Source organism: Glycine max, chromosome 18, assembly GCF_000004515.6.
Source record: "Glycine max cultivar Williams 82 chromosome 18, Glycine_max_v4.0, whole genome shotgun sequence".
Taxonomy (NCBI): domain Eukaryota; kingdom Viridiplantae; phylum Streptophyta; class Magnoliopsida; order Fabales; family Fabaceae; genus Glycine; species Glycine max.
In genome coordinates, this window is record NC_038254.2 from 36432407 (window position 1) to 36452272 (window position 19866).

Below are 19866 nucleotides of genomic sequence, written 5' to 3' on the forward strand. Positions count from 1 at the left end.
AAAGACAACCTTCATCGCTCTATGTTAACATTCTGCTACAAGGTGATGTCATTTAGGCTAAAGAACGTTGGGGCAACATACCTGTGGGTCATGGTGGCATTATTTCACGACATGATGCATAAAGAGATCGAGGTCTACATGGATGACATGATTGCCAAATCAAGGCGGAGGAGGAACACCTAGTCAATTTGCGGAAGTTGTTCGAGCGACTGCGTAAATACAGGCTAAGGCTGGATCCTGCAAAGTGTATGTTCGGGGTAAAATTTGGAAAATTGCTCGGCTTTGTCGTTAGCCAGAAAGGAATAGAGGTGGATCCGAACAAGGTAAGAGTGATGCTCGAGATGCCCGAGCCACGTACTGAGAAGCAGGTCCGGGGTTTCTTGGGAAGGTTGAACTACATAGCGAGATTCATATCACAGTTAACTGCCACTTGCGAGCCTCTTTTCAGATTGTTGCCTATGAATCAGTCTGTCCAATGGGACGATGATTGTTAAGTGGCATTTGAGAGGATTAAATGGTGTTTGATTAATCCTCCAATGCTCGTGCCACCTGTGCCCGAAAGACCTCTTATCCTATACATGACGATATTAGATGAGTCAATGGGGTGTGTGTTTGGATAGCACGATGAATCCAGAAAAAAGGAACGGGCCATCTACTACTTGAGCAAGAAGTTCACAGCATGCGAGATGAATTACTTGTTGCTAGAGAGAACATTTTGTGCCATGGCATGGGTAGCTCACCGTTTGAGACAGTATATGTTGAGTTACACTACTTGGTTGGTGTCCAAAATGGATCCCGTCAAGTACATCTTCGAAAAGTCCGCTCTCACTGGGAGGATAGCTCGGTGGCAGGTTCTGTTCTCAAAATTCAATGTCGTCTATGTCACTCAGAAGGCAATAAAAGGGAGAGCCTTGGTAGTTTATCTAGCTCAATAATCGATAAATGATTATTAGCCTATGCATTCAGAATTCCCTGATGAGGATATTATGGCCTTGTTTGAGGAGGAAGCTGAAGATGAGGATAGGGATAAGTGGGTTGTGTGGTTTGATGGTGCGTCTAATGCACTAGGTCATGGGATTGGGGCAATGTTGGTTTCGTCGGACAAGCAATATATACCTTTCACAGCTAAGTTGTGTTTCGACTGCACAAACAATATAGCAGAGTATGAGGCATGCGCCCTAGGGATCCAAGTGGCAATCGACTTTGGGGTCAGGTTTCTCAAAGTATACGAGGACTTGGCATTGGTAATTCATCAGTTGAAAGTTGAATGGGAAACCAGAGACCACAAGCTGGTGCCTTACCAGGCTTACATTAAGGGATTGATGGAACTCTTTGATGACATATCAATTCATCACATTCCTAGAGATGAAAACCAGATGACCGACGCCCTTGCCACTCTATTGTCCATGTTCAAAGTGAGCCCTCACGGAGATTTGCCATACATCGAATTCAGATGTCGTGCTAAGCCTGCACACTACTGTTTGATAAAAGAGGAGGAGGATGGTAAACCTTGGTACTTCGATATCAAACGATACATTAAGGATAAGAATACCCACCTGAGGCCTCTGACAATGACAAGAGGACATTATGGAGGTTGGTAGCCAGTTTCCTCCTAAGTGGGAGTGTCTTGTATAAAAGAAACCATGACATGGTGCAGCTTTGATGTGTGAATGCAAAAGAGGCCGAACAGATGCTAGTGGAAATGCATGAGGAATCCTTTGGTACCCATGCCAATGGACATGCCATGGCCTGAAAGATTCCGAGGGAGGGATATTACTGGCTCACTATGGAGAACGATTGTTGTGTTCATGTGAGGAAATGCCATAAATGCCAAACCTTCGTTGATAATGTTAATGCTTCACCTGTACCATTGAACGTGTTGGCATCACCGTGGCCATTCTCCATGTGGGGCATAGATGTGATCAGGGAAAATGCTTCAAATGGGCATCGCTTCATCTTAGTCGCCATTGATTACTTCACCAAATCGGTGGAAAAAGCTTCATATGCTAGTGTGACTAGGAATGTGGTGATTAGATTCATTAAGAGGGAGATAATTTGCAGATATGGGTTGCCCAGAAAGATCATCACCGATAATTCCACCAATTTAAACAACAAGATGATGAAGGAAATATGTGAGGATTTCAAAATCCAACACCATAATTCCACACCTTATCGGCCCAAGATGAATGGGGCAGTTGAGGCTGCCAATAAGAACATCAAGAATATCATTCAGAAGATGACCGCATCATACAAGGATTGGCACGAGATGCTACCCTTTGCATTGCATGGTTATCGAACTTTTGTACGCACATCTACTAGGGCAACCCCATTCTCTTTGGTGTATGGGATGGAAGTTGTGCTCCTATTTGAGGTGGAGATTCCTTCTTTAAGAATCCTACCAGAGTCGGGATTGGAAGAAGCAGAGTGGGCCCAAGCTCATTTTGACCAATTAAATCTTATTGAGGGTAAGAGATTGGCTGCCATGAGCCATGGGTGACTATATCAGAGCAGAGTGAAAAACGCTTTTGACAAAAGAGTGTGCCCATGTAAGTTCAGCGAGGAGGACCTTGTCCTAAAGAAAGTATCATAGGCTCAAAAAGATCACCGAGGGAAATGGGCGCCAAACTATGAAGGACCATTTGTGGTGAAGAAGCCCTTCTCAGGAGGAGCGTTGTTGCCCATGAACATGGATGATGAGGAGCTACCTTCGCCTATGAATTCCAACATCGTCAAGCGATATTATGCGTAATACCTGGGGCAATTAAGAGGCTAAAAGTTTGGACCTCCTCAAGGGCTCATTGGGATCTCCACGTCTTAAGCTATTTGTAAACAATAATCGTAACGTCAATAATGGATTAATGATTTGCATCTCTCTCTAGTGTCGTATCCTTTGCACCTTTTTTATTATCATTGGGCATGAATGTACACCCTTCTTTTTGCTCACTCGCATGACCAGTACTCCAGAGCCAATGGCCAAATCCTCCCGATCACCAATCGCTCATTCAACACGTTTAGTAGGGGTGTCGTAAATGCTAAGTAAAATTGAACACAAAAACGAAAAAGAAGAGAAAAAAATAACAACGCTTGTTTAATTGCTACATTTAAATGAATGTTCGATAATAAACATGCATGTGTCTGCATCTTATCATCTAAGTATTTTGCAATAAAAAAAAAAGGAAAACGAATGAAAGGTCATTTTGGGTTATGGTCGGCGCCACACCAAATGGAAAGGCAATACGAGCATCTCATTTTAAACATTTGCATGTTAACATTTTCTTTGTCAAGGCATTGGAGCAGGTGCCAACAGGTGCTAAGTCAATAATCAGATTTGCTCATAATCAAGGAAAAGAATTAGGGAGGATGAGATGACGAAGCCTCGACCTCCGACCACGCGTTTGGCTAAAGACGTTAAAGAAACGCTCATAGGAGGCAACCTAGTATCTCTAAACTTTGCTCTTTAATTTTATGTTTTATGCTTTCCATTGCGAGCTAGCATTGTTCCTTTTCTTGAATTATATCATAAATTTACCTAGATTTTATACATAATTATAAGGCTTAAAAGGGAAATATATAATAATAATAATAGCAACAAAAATTTGCAAAAAAAAAAAATTCAACTCGCTTGGGCGAGTGGCTAGCTCGTCTGGGCGAGCATGGCTGACGGGAAAAATAAAAAGGGGAGGGGTGAAATCAGATTTCACCCCATTTTCCCCAAAAATCAAAAGCTTCCCAAAGACCCACAAGGAACCACCATTGGCAGCAGCATCAAGCTTCCTTTGTGCACCTTTATTTCATTTTTTTTCGCATTCCTTTCATCCCATTCAAGTAAGTACCCTCTCCATCTAATTTTACCTTTGCCTTGTGATGTTTGGCACTTTGTTTGTCGCTTTCTTTGCAATGTTTGTAAGATGAGTTGTGTGTAAACCCATGATCAAATGCTTTGATTGGTGGCTGTATTGGATGGCTCTAGGCCTATCTTTGGTTCTTTTACAAATTTGCATGTCATGTTGCTCCTTATCCCTTATTTATACATGTTTTAACATGTGCACACCAACCGTTTGATGAAATGTCACAATGGCTATTCTATGTGTTATTTTGAAACTTGAATGGGTAATGATCGTTATACATGTTCAACCATTATTTTAGGTGTATGATCAACTTAGGTTGTTAAATTAAATGCCAAGGGTATGCATTAAGCTTGAAATTTCAAACATTTCTTTATATGCAAATACATGAGTTGTTAATGAATGCTTAAAGTATTGGATTGAATTGGCCTAATTTTTTGGCTAACTTGCTGCACTAGGGTGGGTACATTGCACATGAATTACTGTAGAATATCAAATTCTTTCTTTCAAAATAATACACACTGAGTTGTAGTTTTTTATTAGTTGTATGGTAACACATGCAATTAATAAAAACTACACAAAAACATTTTTTTGCTTCTTGGTTGCTATACTTGCGATAACTAAAATAATACGGTTATGTATTTCATGCAAAATAACTTTTATGCTAAACTTTAGTTGGATGTGTCTTTGTTGTAGATGGCTTCGAAGAAACTTTTCGCTAAGAGAACTAGGATGGCCACTGCAGGGGAAAGATCTAGTGCATCCCCAACGGCGAAAATTGAGTTTGATGGGCACCGTTTCTGAAGCGAGGAGCATCAGCGCCATTTCGAGGTGACTAAGGATTGGTCTTTCCTCAAAGAAAGACGGGTCCAACTAGCAGAGGGAGAGTACACAGAATTCCAGGCGGAGGTTGCCAGAAGGCATTGGACCCATCTGACACAGCCCATGGCTAAGTATGACCCTAAGATAGTCATGGAGTTTTATGCAAATGCCTGGCCCACTGAAGAAGGAGTTATGGATAAGCGCTCCTGGGTGTGGGGCCAATGGATCCCATATGATGAAGATGCTATCAACTAATTCCTGGGGCATCCGTTGGTCTTAGAAGAGGCACAATGCTGTGAATACGCTGAAAGAAGAAGCCAAGTCTCAGGTTTTGATGAACAGGCCATAGGCCAGCTACTGTGCTCCCTGGGACATGACTTTGTATGGAGCATAGCAGGGAGGCGGGTGCGGATCATGCGCACTAGCATGACCACTCTAACTCAGATCTGGATGACACTTCTGCTCGGCAACATCCTTCCCAGTGACCTTAATTTTGATCTCCCACTACCTAAATGCCAGTTGGTCTACGCTATCATGACCCAGATTAGTGTTCATCTAGCACAACTCATCTCGGATGCTATTTACCAGTTTGTAGGTATTGCACCTTCGAGACACCCAGTGGACCCAGAGAAGTCCAACAAGGCACTAGGATTTCCAGCGTTGATCACAGGCCTCTGCCAGTTCTACGGGGTACTGGTCACACCAACAAAGCTCATCCGGCCCCCTATTAACAGATCCTTCATTGAGAAATATAGCATGCCAAGGCAGGCATAATAGCTGGGGCAAGACCAACAGCAAATGCACCACTATCGCCTCCACATCATCCACCGTCCCTAGAGTCCATCTCAGCTCACATGCAGAGGATAGAGCTCTAGATGCATGCATACATGCAGCATTTGGCTGACCAGCAGGCAGCAAACCATAGGGGTCAAGTGCAGTTGAACGATAGCTTCTATCAGTATACACTGCACCAGCAGCGGCAGGACCCCAACCCTTACCTGTGGCCGACTCCCGAGCAGTTCAGAGCCACTATCGCATAGCCTGTGGACATGCCTAATTTTCAAGGGGGGGCAGGTCCCATAGAGGCCCAAGGAGATGAAGACGGAGCTGAGGAGGATGAGGATATGGCAAATCTGATGGATTTCTTCCTTTAAGGAGACTGAGCCACCCGACCAGGATCTTCTAAATTTGTGAACTTGTCTTTATCTTATTTATCGCTTTTAGTACTTTGTTAAGTTATTTTGTTGTGATGATGTTTGAAACAAAAAAAATGAAACAAAAACTTACGCGTGGTTTCATTTTATTTTCGCGCGCTCTTTGATTTTTGATAGTGTAGTGTTGAATTACAGCTTTGTTCAGGTTTCAAACTTTTCTAAAACTAACATGCTTTTAAAAGGGAACAATCACCAGTACTCTTCGAAAAGTTTGTAGATCAAAACACAACAAAAGGGTTTTGAAAAAGAAGAAAAATGTGTATCTTGAGGGTGGAAATAATGAAGGATTTTCCCGAATACCAAATGGACTCAGATGTTTTGCATGGACCTGATAAAAGAACAATTGTTGAAAAACTTATTTGATCTGAATGTGGAAACATACTCTAAGCTTTAGTGACTGCGTGACCACAAATTTTATATTGAGTGTCTGCATGGATGTGTTCTACGGTTGGTTTTGCATGAATTTCAAAATGTCATAGCATATGATTCATGGAAGTGATCTGGGCATTCTTTCTTTCTAAGCCATTAGCCAAACAATTGTCCCAATATACATTATTTTCTACCATTTGCAAGCCTTTTGAGCCAAAAATTTGATTTTTACCAGAACCCTGGCCTGGGATGAAAGTCTCTTAACTTACCCTAGGATAGGGGAGCAAGGGTGTTTTTCAAGGAAGATTTCTATCATCTTTTGGCTAGTCATGGATGTTTAAAGGGAGTTAAATATTCATCAAAAAAAAGAAAAAAAGAAGAAGGAAACAAGAAGGGAAAAGAAGATCAATCAAAATGGAAAAGAGCAAAAAGTAAAATAGAAAGGAAGAACAAGTTCTTTGGAATAAACAAAACATCTGAACCATGTGCGGAGTTGTTGTAAAGAGCAAAGTGGAAGAAAAATAATGACAACTTGGTCAAGGCATGAAAGGATAGGAAGTAATAGCCCATTTAAGCTACTAGCTAAATCTTTATGCCTGTTCTCCTATGCACAACAAACAAACAAACAAAAAGCAACCAAAGCCACCAAAGCCAAAATTTCCTACGAGTCCAACCTTAAAAAGACCTATTGATCCATGATGATTATGCGCATTATTCTTGATTTGATGGGAAATGACTTGCAAAATCAATTTATGACGTATCTGTGATTGGGAATTGAGATGAAACACTTGCCTGTGTGAAGCTTTATACACCTTTGAGTGGTTTTCCGCTACTCGTTTGAATCCAGTGTTTCTTCTAATGCTCCTTTTGAAATGAAATGCAAAATGCCTTAATCTCATTATTGGTTATGAGAAATTCTATCTTTGTTCCTTCATTCCTCATTCATCGCATTTTTTTTGAAAAAAAAATGTGTGTTGTTCTGATCGGTTTGGGGGTCTGTTTCTTTACCAAGCGTGTTCGCATTTTAGTGAAAGTTTTTAGAGACTTCAATGTCTTTTGTCTTTTACATTTCCAAGACTTCAATGTCTTCTATCTTTTACATTTACAAGACTTCAATGTCTTTTGTCTTTTACATTTCAAAGACTTCAATGTCTTGAGTCTTTTACATTTACAAGACTTCAATGTCTTCTGTCTTTTACATTTTAAAGACTTCAATGTCTTCTGTCTTTTACATTTTAAAGACTTCAATGTCTTCTGTCTTTTACATTTACAAGACTTCAATGTCTTCTATCTTTTACATTTCAAAGACTTCAATGTCTTCAGTCTTTTACATTTACAAGACTTCAATATCTTCTGTCTTTTACATTTTAAAGACTTCAATGTCTTCAGTCTTTTACATTTACAAGACTTCAATATCTTTTGTCTTTTACATTTCAAAGACTTCAATGTCTTCAGTCTTTTACATTCAAAGACTTCTATGTCTTCATTCTTTTACATTCCCAAGACTTCAATGTCTTCAGCCTTTTACATTTTCAAGACTTCAATATCTTTAGTCTTTTACATTCCCAAAGACTTCAATGTCTCCAATTTTTTTGAAAAAGACTATGACGTCTTTTGCTTAATACTTTCAATACTTCAATGTCAATATCCATTTGTTTTTTTTTCAGGGTCTCACTTCCTTTGTTTCCTCGGGCAACCGATTTCGAATAGCAAGATCACTCAAATGAAATTAGTGTCCTTATCTTTACTTACCTTTTCATTTTCAATAAAAGATATGTAAAGAGGGGCATCTGCCAGACCCTAATTTCGTCCGGGGACCATTGTTCGTTGATCTTTTGATTCTTGCTAGTCGATTTACGACATTGGATGTCAGTTACAGTGCAAAGCGATGAACCACTCAGTGTTTCGATCCGGAAAACAAAAGATACCAAGGAAGGAGGGAAAAAAGGTCTTTTCTTTGCATTTTCTAGGCCCCAGCTCGCCCAGGCCAGCATCTGGCTCGCCTGGGCCATCACATAACTTCATGGTTAAGAAACCAGCTCGCCTAGGCGAGCTCATGACTTCATGACTAAGGCTTAGCTCGCCTGTGTGAGCTGCAAGTGCCCCCAAAGTGCCCCTTTTCCTATAAATAGGCGTTCTAGGGGGGTTGAGAAAGGGTTCCAGCATTGAAGGATATTCAGAGAATTGAGAGAGAAGAAGAAGAAAGAAGATGAAATGAAGCTGAGGCGCTACCGAATCACGACCATGATCAATCCATACATCGTTCCTTGTTTGGTTTTCTTTGTGTGACCGTCGGTTAGTTTTGTTTTTAAGATTTGAATATGATCTATGTACCCTTAGGGGTCCCCTTTTGTTGTTCTGTGCATACTCATCTCCTCCATCTACCATTGGTAATCTCATTTTTTTTTTGTAAAGTTTAATCTTAACCGAGCATTGGCGCCGTAAAGTTGTCTTTTAAAGAGATTGAAAGTTAATAAGCAAAACCATGATAAAATCAACGCATAACTGAATTTTTCTTCGTCAAAGTCACTTGAGATCATTCAAGGTCCAATGCCTTAACGACCCCTTTTGTTCTTATTAATTAAAAATGAACTTTTCAAACACATAAAACCAATTCACACACAAACTTTCTCACTTTAAAGAACTATTTTGGTCTGAATTCCTCATCACACTTGAGGATACGTAGGAGCAAGGGCATCCCCTTGTCAACCCCAAAAAAATAAAGAAATATAAGAAAGGGAAAATACATAATTTTGAAGTCATGTTTTGCACACTCTATTAAAAGGTTGTCATCCCTTGTGATGGGCGCATGGGGTGTTAATACCTTCCCCATGCGTAAATAACTCCCGAACCCTTACTTTCAAAATTCGCAGACCCCTTTTTGGTTTTTCTAAGGTTTTCCTTGAATAAGCGTTGGTGGCGACTCCCACATATTTTCTCTTTTGAGGACGCATGTTTTGCTTTTCACCTTGCCCTTCTCGTCGAAGGGTAGGTTGAGAAACATGGCTATTTATAGGAAAAGGCCATTTGGTGTAAGGGAAGCTCGCCCAAGTGAGTTGGTTATTTAAGGTTGAAGCTTTACCATGGCCTAGGCAAGCCAGATGCTGGCCTAGGCGAGCATAGGTCTAGAAAGTTCTAGAAAATTACCATTTTTCCCCTTTCCTTGTGGCTTTTGTTTCCGGATCTGACAATCAAACATCAACCCTGAGTGACCCCTCGGCCTTGCACTACCATCGGTGCCAAACACCAAAATTCAATTAGCAATAATCAAAATATCATATTTGAATGATAAAAGTATTATACCCGGATGAAATTAGGGTCTGACAGTTGTCCCTCATCTTTTATTGAAAGATAAGTAAAGATAATGACACTAATTTCATTCAAACGATCTAGGCATTCAAAATCGGATGCCAGAGAAAACAAAAGAAGTGAAACCAAAAAAGCAAAAGGACATTGAAGTCCTGTACCGAACAGAAGACCTTGAAGTCCTATAAAACGTAAAATGAAGGATATTGAAGTCCTATATATGGCATAAAAGTATAGGACATTGACATTGAAGTCTTATAAAGCATAAAAATAGAAGACATTAAAGTCTTGTAAAGCATAAAAATAGAAGACATTGAAGTCTTGTAATTTGTAAAGCATAAAAAGAAGAAGACATTGAAGTCTTGTAAAGCATAAAAAGCAGAAGACATTGAAGTCTTGCAAAACATAAAAACAGAAGACATTGAGTCCTAAGAAACACAAAGACAAGGATATTGAGTCCTATGGAAAATAAAGACGAGGACATTGAGTCCTATGAAAGATAAAGCAGAAGATGTTGAAGTCTTTGAAAAATCATAAATCAGAAGACATTGAAGTCTTATAAATCATAAAGCAGAAGACATTGAAGTCTTTGAAAGCGTAAAAAATAGAAGACATTGAAGTCTTATAAATCATAAAGATAAAAGACATTGAAGTCGTTGAAAGCGTAAAAGACAGAAGACATTGAAGTCTTTGAAAGCATAAAAGACAGAAGACATTGAAGTCTTTGAAAGCGTAAAAGACAAAAGACATTGAATTCTCATAAATCATAAAGCAGAAGTCATTGAAGTCTTTGAAAGCATAAAAGACAAAAGATATTGAATTCTTATAAATCATAAAGATAGAAGACATTGAAGTCTTTGAAAGTGTAAAAGGTAGAAGACATTGATGTTTCAATAGATACGAACATGCTTGGTAGAGATCCAAACCCCCAAACCGATCATAACAACATTTTTTTTCAAAAATGCAACAATGAGGAATGAAAGCACAAAGATAGAATTCTCAAAACCAAGAACGAGACTAAGACATTTTTGTTTGTTTCTAAAGAACGTCAGAAGAAACATTGGATTCAATCAAATAGAGGGAAAATGCTCAAAGGTGTATAAAATTTCACACATGCAAGTGTTTCATCTCAATTCCACCCACAGACATGCCATAAATTAATTTTGCAAGTCATTTCCCATCAAATCAATGATAGATGTGCATAATCATCATAAATCATTAGGTCTTTTAAGGTCAGACCTGTAGGAAATTTTGGCTTTTGTTGCTTTGGTTTTTTTTTTTGAGTACTCAAACATTTTTTTGAGAATAGGAGAGAAGACATAAAGATTTGTCTAGTAACTTAAATGAGCGATTACTTCCTATCCTTTCATGTTTTGACCAAGTTATTATTATTTTTCTTCCTTTTTACTTTTTACAACAACTCTGTACATGGTTTAGATATTTGTTTATTCCAAAGAACTTGTTTTTCTTTTCTTTTTTTGCCCTTTTCCATTTTTGATTTTTTTTCCTTTTCTTTTTCTTCCTTTCTTTCTTGATAAATATCTAACTTCCTTTAAAACCCACAACTAGCCACTAAATGATAGAAATCTCCATTGAAAACACCCCCAGTCTCCTATCCTAAGGTAAGGTAGGAAACTTTCATCCTAGGTTAGTGTTCCGATAAAAATCAAGTGTCTAGCTCAAAGTGCTTGCAAATGACAAAAATAATGTACATTGGGACAGCTGTTTGGCCAATGGCTTAAAAATGTAAAGAAAGAAAGAATACCCAGATCACTTCCATGAATCATATGTTATGACAATTAGAAATTCATGCAAAACCAATCACAGAACATATCCATGTGGACACTCAATATAAACTTTGTGGTCACACACAGTCACTAAAGCTTAGGGTCTGTTTCCACATTCAGATCAAATCAGTGCTTCGACGGTTATTCTTTTACCAAGTCCATGCAAAAACATCTGAGTCCATTTGGTATTTGGGAAAGTTCTTCATTATTTTCATCCTCGATATTTTTTTTTTCAAAAACCTTTTTGTCGTGTTTTGATCTACAAAATTTTCAAAGAGTACTGGTTGTTGATTATTTCAAAAGCATGTTAGGTTCAAGAAATGAAATGGTTTGAGTCCCAAAAAGAGTTACAATCTATGACTACACCAACAGAACATCAAAGTGTGCAAATTAATCAAAAATAACCTCGCATAGGTGTTTTTTTCTTTTTCTTTTAGAATAATCACCACAATAAATAATGTAAAAAAGTTCTAAAAACAAACAAATAAGATAAAAACAAGTTCAAAAATTTAAACGATCAGGGTCGGGGAGCTTAGCCTCCTCTAATGAATTAATCAAGCAGATATGCCATGTCTACATCATCCTCAACTCCACCTTCGTCCCCTTGGGCAGCTCCTTGAGCATCTGCAAGTCCTGCCTCCTCTTGAAAATTAGGCCTGTCTCTAGGCCATGCAATAGTGGCTCTAAACTACTATGGAGTAGGCCAAAGGTAAGGGTTAGGATCCTAGCGATACTGGTGCAGTGTATAATGGTAGAAGCTATCAGCCAAATCCCACATGTATGTGTGCATTTGGAGTTCCATCCTCTGCATGTGGGCTGAGATGGACTCCAAGGATGGTGGCTGATGTGGAGGCGGTGGTGGTGCGTCTGCTGTCAGTAGCTACTGTTGATCTTGCCCTAGTTGTTATAACTGCCTTGGCATGCAATATTTTTCAATGAATGACATGTTAATGGGAGGCCGGACGAGCTTCATTAGCATGATCGATACTCCGCAAAATTGGCAGATACTTGTAATCAATGCAGGAAATCCCAATGCTCTGTTGGACTTTTCTGGGTCCATTGGGTGCCTAGGAGGTGCAATGCCTACAAACTGATTGATGACATTTGAGATGAGTTATGCCACATGGACACTAATCTGTGTCATAATGTTGTAGACCATGTGACATTTGGGTAGTGTGAGATCAGAGTTATGGTCACTCGGAAGGATGTTGCTGAGTAGAAAAGTCATCTAGAATTGAGTCAGAGTAGTCATGCTAGTGTGCATGATCCGCACCCGCTTCCCTGCTACGCTTCGTGCAAAATCATGTCCGAGGGAGCAAAGTAGTTGACCTATGGTCTCTTCATCAAAACCTGAAAATTGGCTTCTTCTCTTAGCATACTCGCCTCATTGTCCCTCTTCTAAGATCAGTGGATGCCCTGAAAATTGGTTGATGGCATTTGTGTCATAGGGAATCCATTGACCCCGCACTCTGGAGCGCTTATCCATGACGTCTTCTTCAGTAGGCCAGGCATTTGCATAAAACTCCATGACCACTTCAAGATCATATTTAGTCATGGGCTCTACTAGTTGTGTCCAATGCCTCCTAGTAATTTATGCCTGAAACTCCATATACTCACCCTCAACTAGTTGGAACCGTCTTTCTTTGAGAAAAGACCAATCTTTAATCACTTCAAAGCGGCACTGGTGCTCCTCACTTCAAAACCGGTGCCCATCAAACTCGATCTACAGGTGGAGTTGTACTAGATCCTTCTCCTATAACAGTCTGCCTAGCTCTTTTAGCAGGGAACTTCTTCGGGGCCATCTGTGACAAAGACAAGTTGAAACTAGAATCTTAGCAAAATTTTATATTTCAAAGAATAGCTAGCCATTTGAAAATTTATTTATTTATTTACTTATTTATTTATTATTTATCTTCTCTTTCACACTTTTTATTTTTATTTCTATTTTACCTTTAATTTGTTTTTTAACAACCAAGAAAACTAATCTGTGTACAAATTTACTCTAGAACAGCCTTAAAACACAAAATCAATCCACCCAAGTGCCCCAATTTTAGCAAGAAAGTGGTTGTCATTCAAATCTAACAAGTTACTTGATGATTAACAACTCATATAATCTCCTTAATTCAATTCACAACCCTATGTAAATTATCAATTTGAGTAAATATCACACCTAATTAAATGACTAAACATGTTCAACATTCCAAAACTTAAAAGAACACATAGTCTATTGTTAGTCGTCATTTACGACTAACTTTTGTATTGAAATGCTTTATGAAATTTATATCTTTTCCCCAATTTATGGTTCTTTTGTAGGTTTGTACATATTTTTATGTTTAGTTTAATTTCACTAAGTAGATATTCCCAATATTGTGAATTAATGTGGTTCAACTTCAGTTATAGGCCAAAGGATGAAGAAGAAGAAGAAGGTTGAAGCAGTTGGTGTCTTGCTAAGCGAGGCATATGCGTTTAGCGAGTAACATTTGCTAAGCGAGGCACTCAGTTCGCTTAGCGAGTTGGAAGAATCTAGAAGAGAATCTTCCATTCATGCATGCGCCCAGTGCGCCATCAGCTTGCTCAGCGAGTCATTTGTCTCTTCTCACGCTCAGCGCATCTAGCTCGCTAAGCGAAAATCCACTAACTCGTGCTTAGCGAGAAAATGGCGCTAAGCAAGCCTTTAGGATAAAAAAATCCCTTAAAAGACTGAAGTTGGCGAAAAATAGAGAGTTCTCAGAGTTTTTGTTAAGAGAGACGTAACAGAGCAAGAGAAAAAAGCTTGAACGAAAGGCCTCAGCTTTCAAGAGGATTTTAGGTTTATGAGTGATTGTTACGTTTCTAGAGGTAGAGGAGACATCCCCACCACTTTGTAATGTTAATTTTCTCTCAAAAACCTCATCTTGGTGCTGAAAGGTGCTAACTTGCAATGGAATGCTAATTCTCTTGTTGGGGATTTCTGCTGAACTTTGATGTAAAATCCTTTACTATCTATTTAAAGTTGTTTTTATGTGATCATTGCTTCTATCTGTATTTAATTATTGCATGCTTATGGCTTGATCACCCATTTGTGTGTAAAGTTAGGATTTTTAGCATTGGAAAGTGTTTTAAATCCTTAGAACTTGATAGAGCAGGCTAGAGAATTGTATGTCTGGACACGGAGTGCAGGGATTTAGTTTATAATATGCCATAATCTTAATGCAATTTGTTTAGGTTAAGTTCGATGAGGAATCTAGAATGAAGCTTTAATAGAATTAGACTCATTCACTAGAGGAATCTTGGTTTGAGTAGTCATTTTTGGCATAGAACACAGAAACAACCTTAAATAGAGAAAACCACTTAATTACATCATTTTGTTCAGTAGAAAGACCCGACGTTTTAATCATTTGTTTATCTCTCATATTTAGATAGTTAATTTTGTAGCTAACTTAGAACTGTAGACACAACTTCTCTTTTTATATTTACTGGCTTTATACAAATGTTTACCTATTGAATGAATGCTCCCTGAATGAAACAAGTTCCCTATGGACTTGACACTCGATCTTACCATTTTATATATTACTTGTGCGACTCGGTGCACTTGTCGATTAGCATCGCTGACCAGTGAAACAAGTATTTTAGCGAGAAGCGAACATTTATCCATTGTGGCATTTCATCAAACACTTGGTGTGCACACATTGAGGCATGTTAAAATGAAGGTTTTGTGCATAATAAAAAATGCAAAAAGTAGAACAGCAAGGATTGCCTACTATGATTCAAACCAACACACTTTTACACAATTAAAATCAACCAATCAGCTGAGATTTAAGTTGCATTTTCGTTCAAAAGGAAAGCACAAATCATCAAAACACAAAAAGGGAAGTACGAAATTTTAAGCTAAAGATGATTCTTACTTGGATGAAATGAATGGAATGCAGAAAATTTTGAAGAAAGGATGCACTTAGATGGCTTGGTGTTGCTCAAAATGGTCTGATTCGGGGGGTTTTGGGAGAAAAGGGGGTTGAGGTTTACGTGAAGAAGGAAGAAGAAGTATGATATGAAGGTGGGGGTGAAATCTGATTTCATCCCCCTCTTTTTATTTTTACTTCAGACGTACACTCGCCTAGGCGAGTTAAACCTCCTTTTTTTAAATATTATTATATTTTTTTATTTTTGTATGAACATTTTAGTTATAATCTCATAATAAGCTTTATAATTAAGTATAATCCTAAAAATTAAAAGAAAAATAGTTCAAACTAGAAATTTAAACAACACAAACCTATAATAGGAAGTATAAGACATACAATTAAAAAGCAAAGTTCAGAAATACTAGGTTGCCTCCCAAGAGTGCTTCTTTAACGTCTTTAGCCGGACGCATGGTTGTGGCTGAGGCTTCACCATCTCATCCTCCACAATTCTTTTCTTCGATCATGAGCAAATCCAATCGTGGACTTAGCACCTGTTGGCATCTGCTCAAATGCCTTGAAAAAAAGAATGTTAACATGCAAATGTTTAAAATGCTCGTACTGCCTTTCCTATTTACCCCTAGGTCTACTCAAGGCTCATGCGTGGCACCTATCATAACCCAAATGACTCTGGAGTGCGGGTCATGTGAGCGAGCAAAATGAGAGGGTACATTCATACCCAGCGAAAAATGCAAAAGACACACACGAGAGGGAAAGATACAAAACATTAATCCATGTTCATGACGAGCTTCCATGACTTTCGAGCGGATTAGTTCTTACATTGGGACTATCCTCTTGAAATGTAAGCCATCCCACATCAATCAAACTCTACATTTTATGCTTAAAAGCCACACACTGTTCAATGGAGTGTCCCAGGATGCCACCATAATAGGCGCATATATGTAGCGTTAGGATTGTACCATTGGGAAATGGAGGTTGATAAACCCTTCCCAGGCTCACTACTGCCATTTGGTTGTTGAGTAAGGATGGTAGTAGGTCGGCGTATGACATTGGGATTGGGGTGAATTCTACAGGTTTTCTTTCTGGGAAGTTCCTCCGTGGGTTGGTGTTTGTTTTGGGATTGGGAGTTGCATTTGGTCTGGGTTGTATAGGGAATGGATTTTGTGGGTGATGTTGGGGAGGTCTCTGCGGTTGGTTAGGTGCTCTTAGTTTGAGGGGCGTTGGGCAGGGGGGAGGGCCGATATTGGCCGAGTAGTGGTACTGGTGTGGAGGATACGGATGCATGGGGTTGTGAGGGATTTGCGGGGAGCTCGGCCATGTGGGCACCGCAGTCACGACATGTGTTTCTTCCTTTTTTTTCTTTGCTCTATTTGCCCTAGGCCTCCTATTACCAAAACTCGTAGTAGAAGCATAATCAAATTTCCCTTTTCTCAAACCCACTTCGATCCTCTCACCAGCAAACACTAAATCTACTCGGCAAACACTTCGATCTTCTCATAGTAGAACATCGGCAATGTGTCCACTATCATGGTTATCATCTCTCTTTCCATCATCAAGGGCGCTATTTGAGCTGCCAAATCTTTCCACCTTTGAGCGTATTCTTTGAAAGATTCATTATCTCTCTTGCACATATTTTGTAGTTACATTCTATCTAGAGTCATATCAGAGTTATACTGATACTGCCTAATGAAGGCAGTCATTAGGTCCTTCTAGGAATGGACTCGAGAAGGTTCCAGATTGGTATACCAGGTAATAGCTGCCCCAGCAAGACTCTCTTGGAAGAAATGCATCAACAATTTTTCATCTTTCGCACAGGCCCCCATCTTCGTACAGTACATTTTCAAGTGATTCTTTGGGCAAGTGGTTCCCTTGTACTTATCGAAATCTAGCACCTTGAACTTTGGAGGAATAACCACGTCGGGTACCAAGCACAACTCTGCCATGTCAGCAAAGGCATAATTTCCTTTTCCTTCAATGGCCCTAAGCCTTTCCTCTATGTGATCAAATTTTTCCTTCTCAACTATAGCAGGAGGCCCTCATCCCCTCACAAAATGTAAAGACTGGGGTGGTGATTGATACTGAGGGCCCCCTGGAGCGTTCAGCATTGGGACAACAGAAAATGTCTGCCCTTCAGTGGTATATCCGGGGTGGGGGCCAAAATCGGCCAGAGTGTGGTCTTGGGGAGCTTCATGTGTTTCCCCCATGGGTTGAGAAACATGGGTATGATCAGGTTAGGGCTGTTGATTCTCAATGAGTGTGGGGGCAGAATTGATGATATTCTCACCAGGAGCGTATACAACAGTGGGTGATGTATAATTAGGAGGCAACCCATATGGTGGGAAGGAATGCTTGCTCTGAACCTGAACATGATGAGGCCCACATGCATTTTTTGCTGCCTCGCCTCCTTAACCTACTACATCTGAGACTAGATGATTCACTTGATTGAAACCAGCCGAGTGAATCGGGTTCATCTCAGTAGCAGTACTTACAGCAAAAACTGTAGCAGTGTTATCCTCCATCATCTTCCACATGTTCATCATTGCTTCCATCATCGTTGTCATTTGTTCCTTCATGGCCTCCATATCGACCTTCATTAGTTCCTGTACTTCTTCGATTTCACTCATTATTCTAGCCTTGGCACATGTCTGGTAAGGGTATCGTAATGCGCGATCTTTCTCTTTGGTTACAATGATTACGATTTTGATTTCAAGGAAAGAATGCAATGAGCAACGCAACCAAAGTGGAAAGACGAACAAGCATGAAGGCATGTGAATGATACGTTACTGAAGTATTGCGAATTTTACATAGGACATTCAGTAGAACATAGGGTCGAATCAACTCTAATTTTCATTTAATCTCGTCAGAGTCAAAGTGCAACTAGAAATAAAACATGGACACATCAACAGTTCCTAATTTTGTAAGTTATTATTCCAATCATGTGTTGGTAGTAGTCAAAGAAGCTATATAAATTCGACCCATCTTCTGCCCCAACTTTCACAAGCTGGTTACTTCTATACTTTGACCTTGACTTGATAAAATCCTTTTCTTAAAAGACTGCACTTGGTTCGACCCTATGTTCGCAGGAATAGAAATTTTGATCGCCAATATTTCAACAACCTATCATAGGGGAGATATGATGAATGACCAGGGCATAGTTATGCTATGCATGACAAATGTATTTATCAAACCGACCCAAGATGCCAGAAAGACCACCCTTTCTTGTTAACAATGCATTGGGTACCATGTTCATGTGATTTCAATCATTTTCAGGAGAAAGGATAGTATAACCCCAACATGGTTTGTTTATAGCTATTACCATGGTACCCAACATATGAAACTAAAAACGGGGTGTAAACTTTCACACTTTATTGTGACTTTTGGTGACGAAGAAGGGAATGCAAGGCGTGAGCAACTATACGGCAGGATTATGCATAACATGCAAACGATGATAGCAGAATGTATGCAATTGGCTGAATGAAAACATGTTAAATGAATATGTATGACAATGCAATGACTTACGTAAATGCAATGCATGAATATGATAAATGATAAATGCAGGAATGATATGTCCATTGTGATGCTATGAAGAGATGCATGATGCGATCAAGGAAACCAGACATGGTGAGTTTTCTCTGTGTCCTTTATTTAGGAACCTAATGGAAAGGATCCAAAAGTCCACTATCTAGTGACAACTTCCAAGGGTATTTTCATGTAACCTTACTTGATGCAATCCTCCCTATGAAGGGACCAGTCACCAGAGCCATGAGTAGGAGGCTCCAAAAGGATTGGGCTAGAGCTGCTGAAGAAGGCCCTAGGGTTCTCATGAACCTCAGGGTAGATTTCTGAGTCCATGGGCCAAGGTTGGGTCCACTTGTCTTTGTAAATATTAGAATAGGTTTTCCTTCTTTTGGGCCTTGGATTTTGGCCATTCTAGTAGTATAGGGTTTTAGCCTTGTATTTCATGACATTTTGAGTAGTCTTTGTAGTAGGGATTTTTTTTGTATTTTCATGTATTTTGGCATGGAGTGAGCTTAGCTATTAGAGGGGTATGTGTAGCTAAGCTCTAGCATCTCATCTCAAGGAGGTGGACTTAGTTATTAGAGGGGTGTGTGTAGTTAAGCTCTAGCTTCTCAAGGAAGTTTCTTAAGGAAGCTTTTCAAGGAGGTGAGCTTAGCTATTAGAGGGGTGTGTGTAGCTAAGCTCTAGCTTCTCAAAGAAGCTTCTCAAGGAAGCTACCTAGGCTATAGATAAAAGCATGTGTAACACTTGTTGTAACTTTGATGAATGAGAGTCTTATGAGACATACTTCAAAGTTTCACTTCTCTCCCTCTTTTTTCCTTCAATTTTGTGCCTCCCCCCCTCCCCACCTCTCTCTCTCTCATTATTTTCCTCCATTGAAGCTTCCTCTCTAAGCTTCTTATCCAAGGCACTCTCTTGGTGGTGAAGCTCATCCTTCCATGGCTTATTCCGTAGTGCATGACGTCTCCTCTCACCTCTTCTCCTTTATCTTCCACTACATCTCCATGGTTGAAAATCACCATTGAAGGACTTCAATTAAGCTCAAAGATCCAGTCTCCATAGAAGCTTCTCAAGCAAGCTTCCATCATTAGCGGTCTCTAGAGATATC

At 39.5% G+C, this 19866-nt stretch overlaps 1 protein-coding gene across 1 annotated transcript; it reads left to right on the top strand.

The window, feature by feature from the left end:
- Positions 1-679: 679 nt before the first annotated feature.
- On the top strand, positions 680-1601 carry LOC102664998 (uncharacterized). The gene is made up of 2 exons (XM_006603358.1): positions 680-851; positions 967-1601. Exons 1-2 carry the CDS (start codon positions 680-682, stop codon positions 1599-1601), a joined length of 807 nt encoding a protein of 268 aa, XP_006603421.1.
- The last annotated feature ends 18265 nt before the right edge of the window (positions 1602-19866 follow it).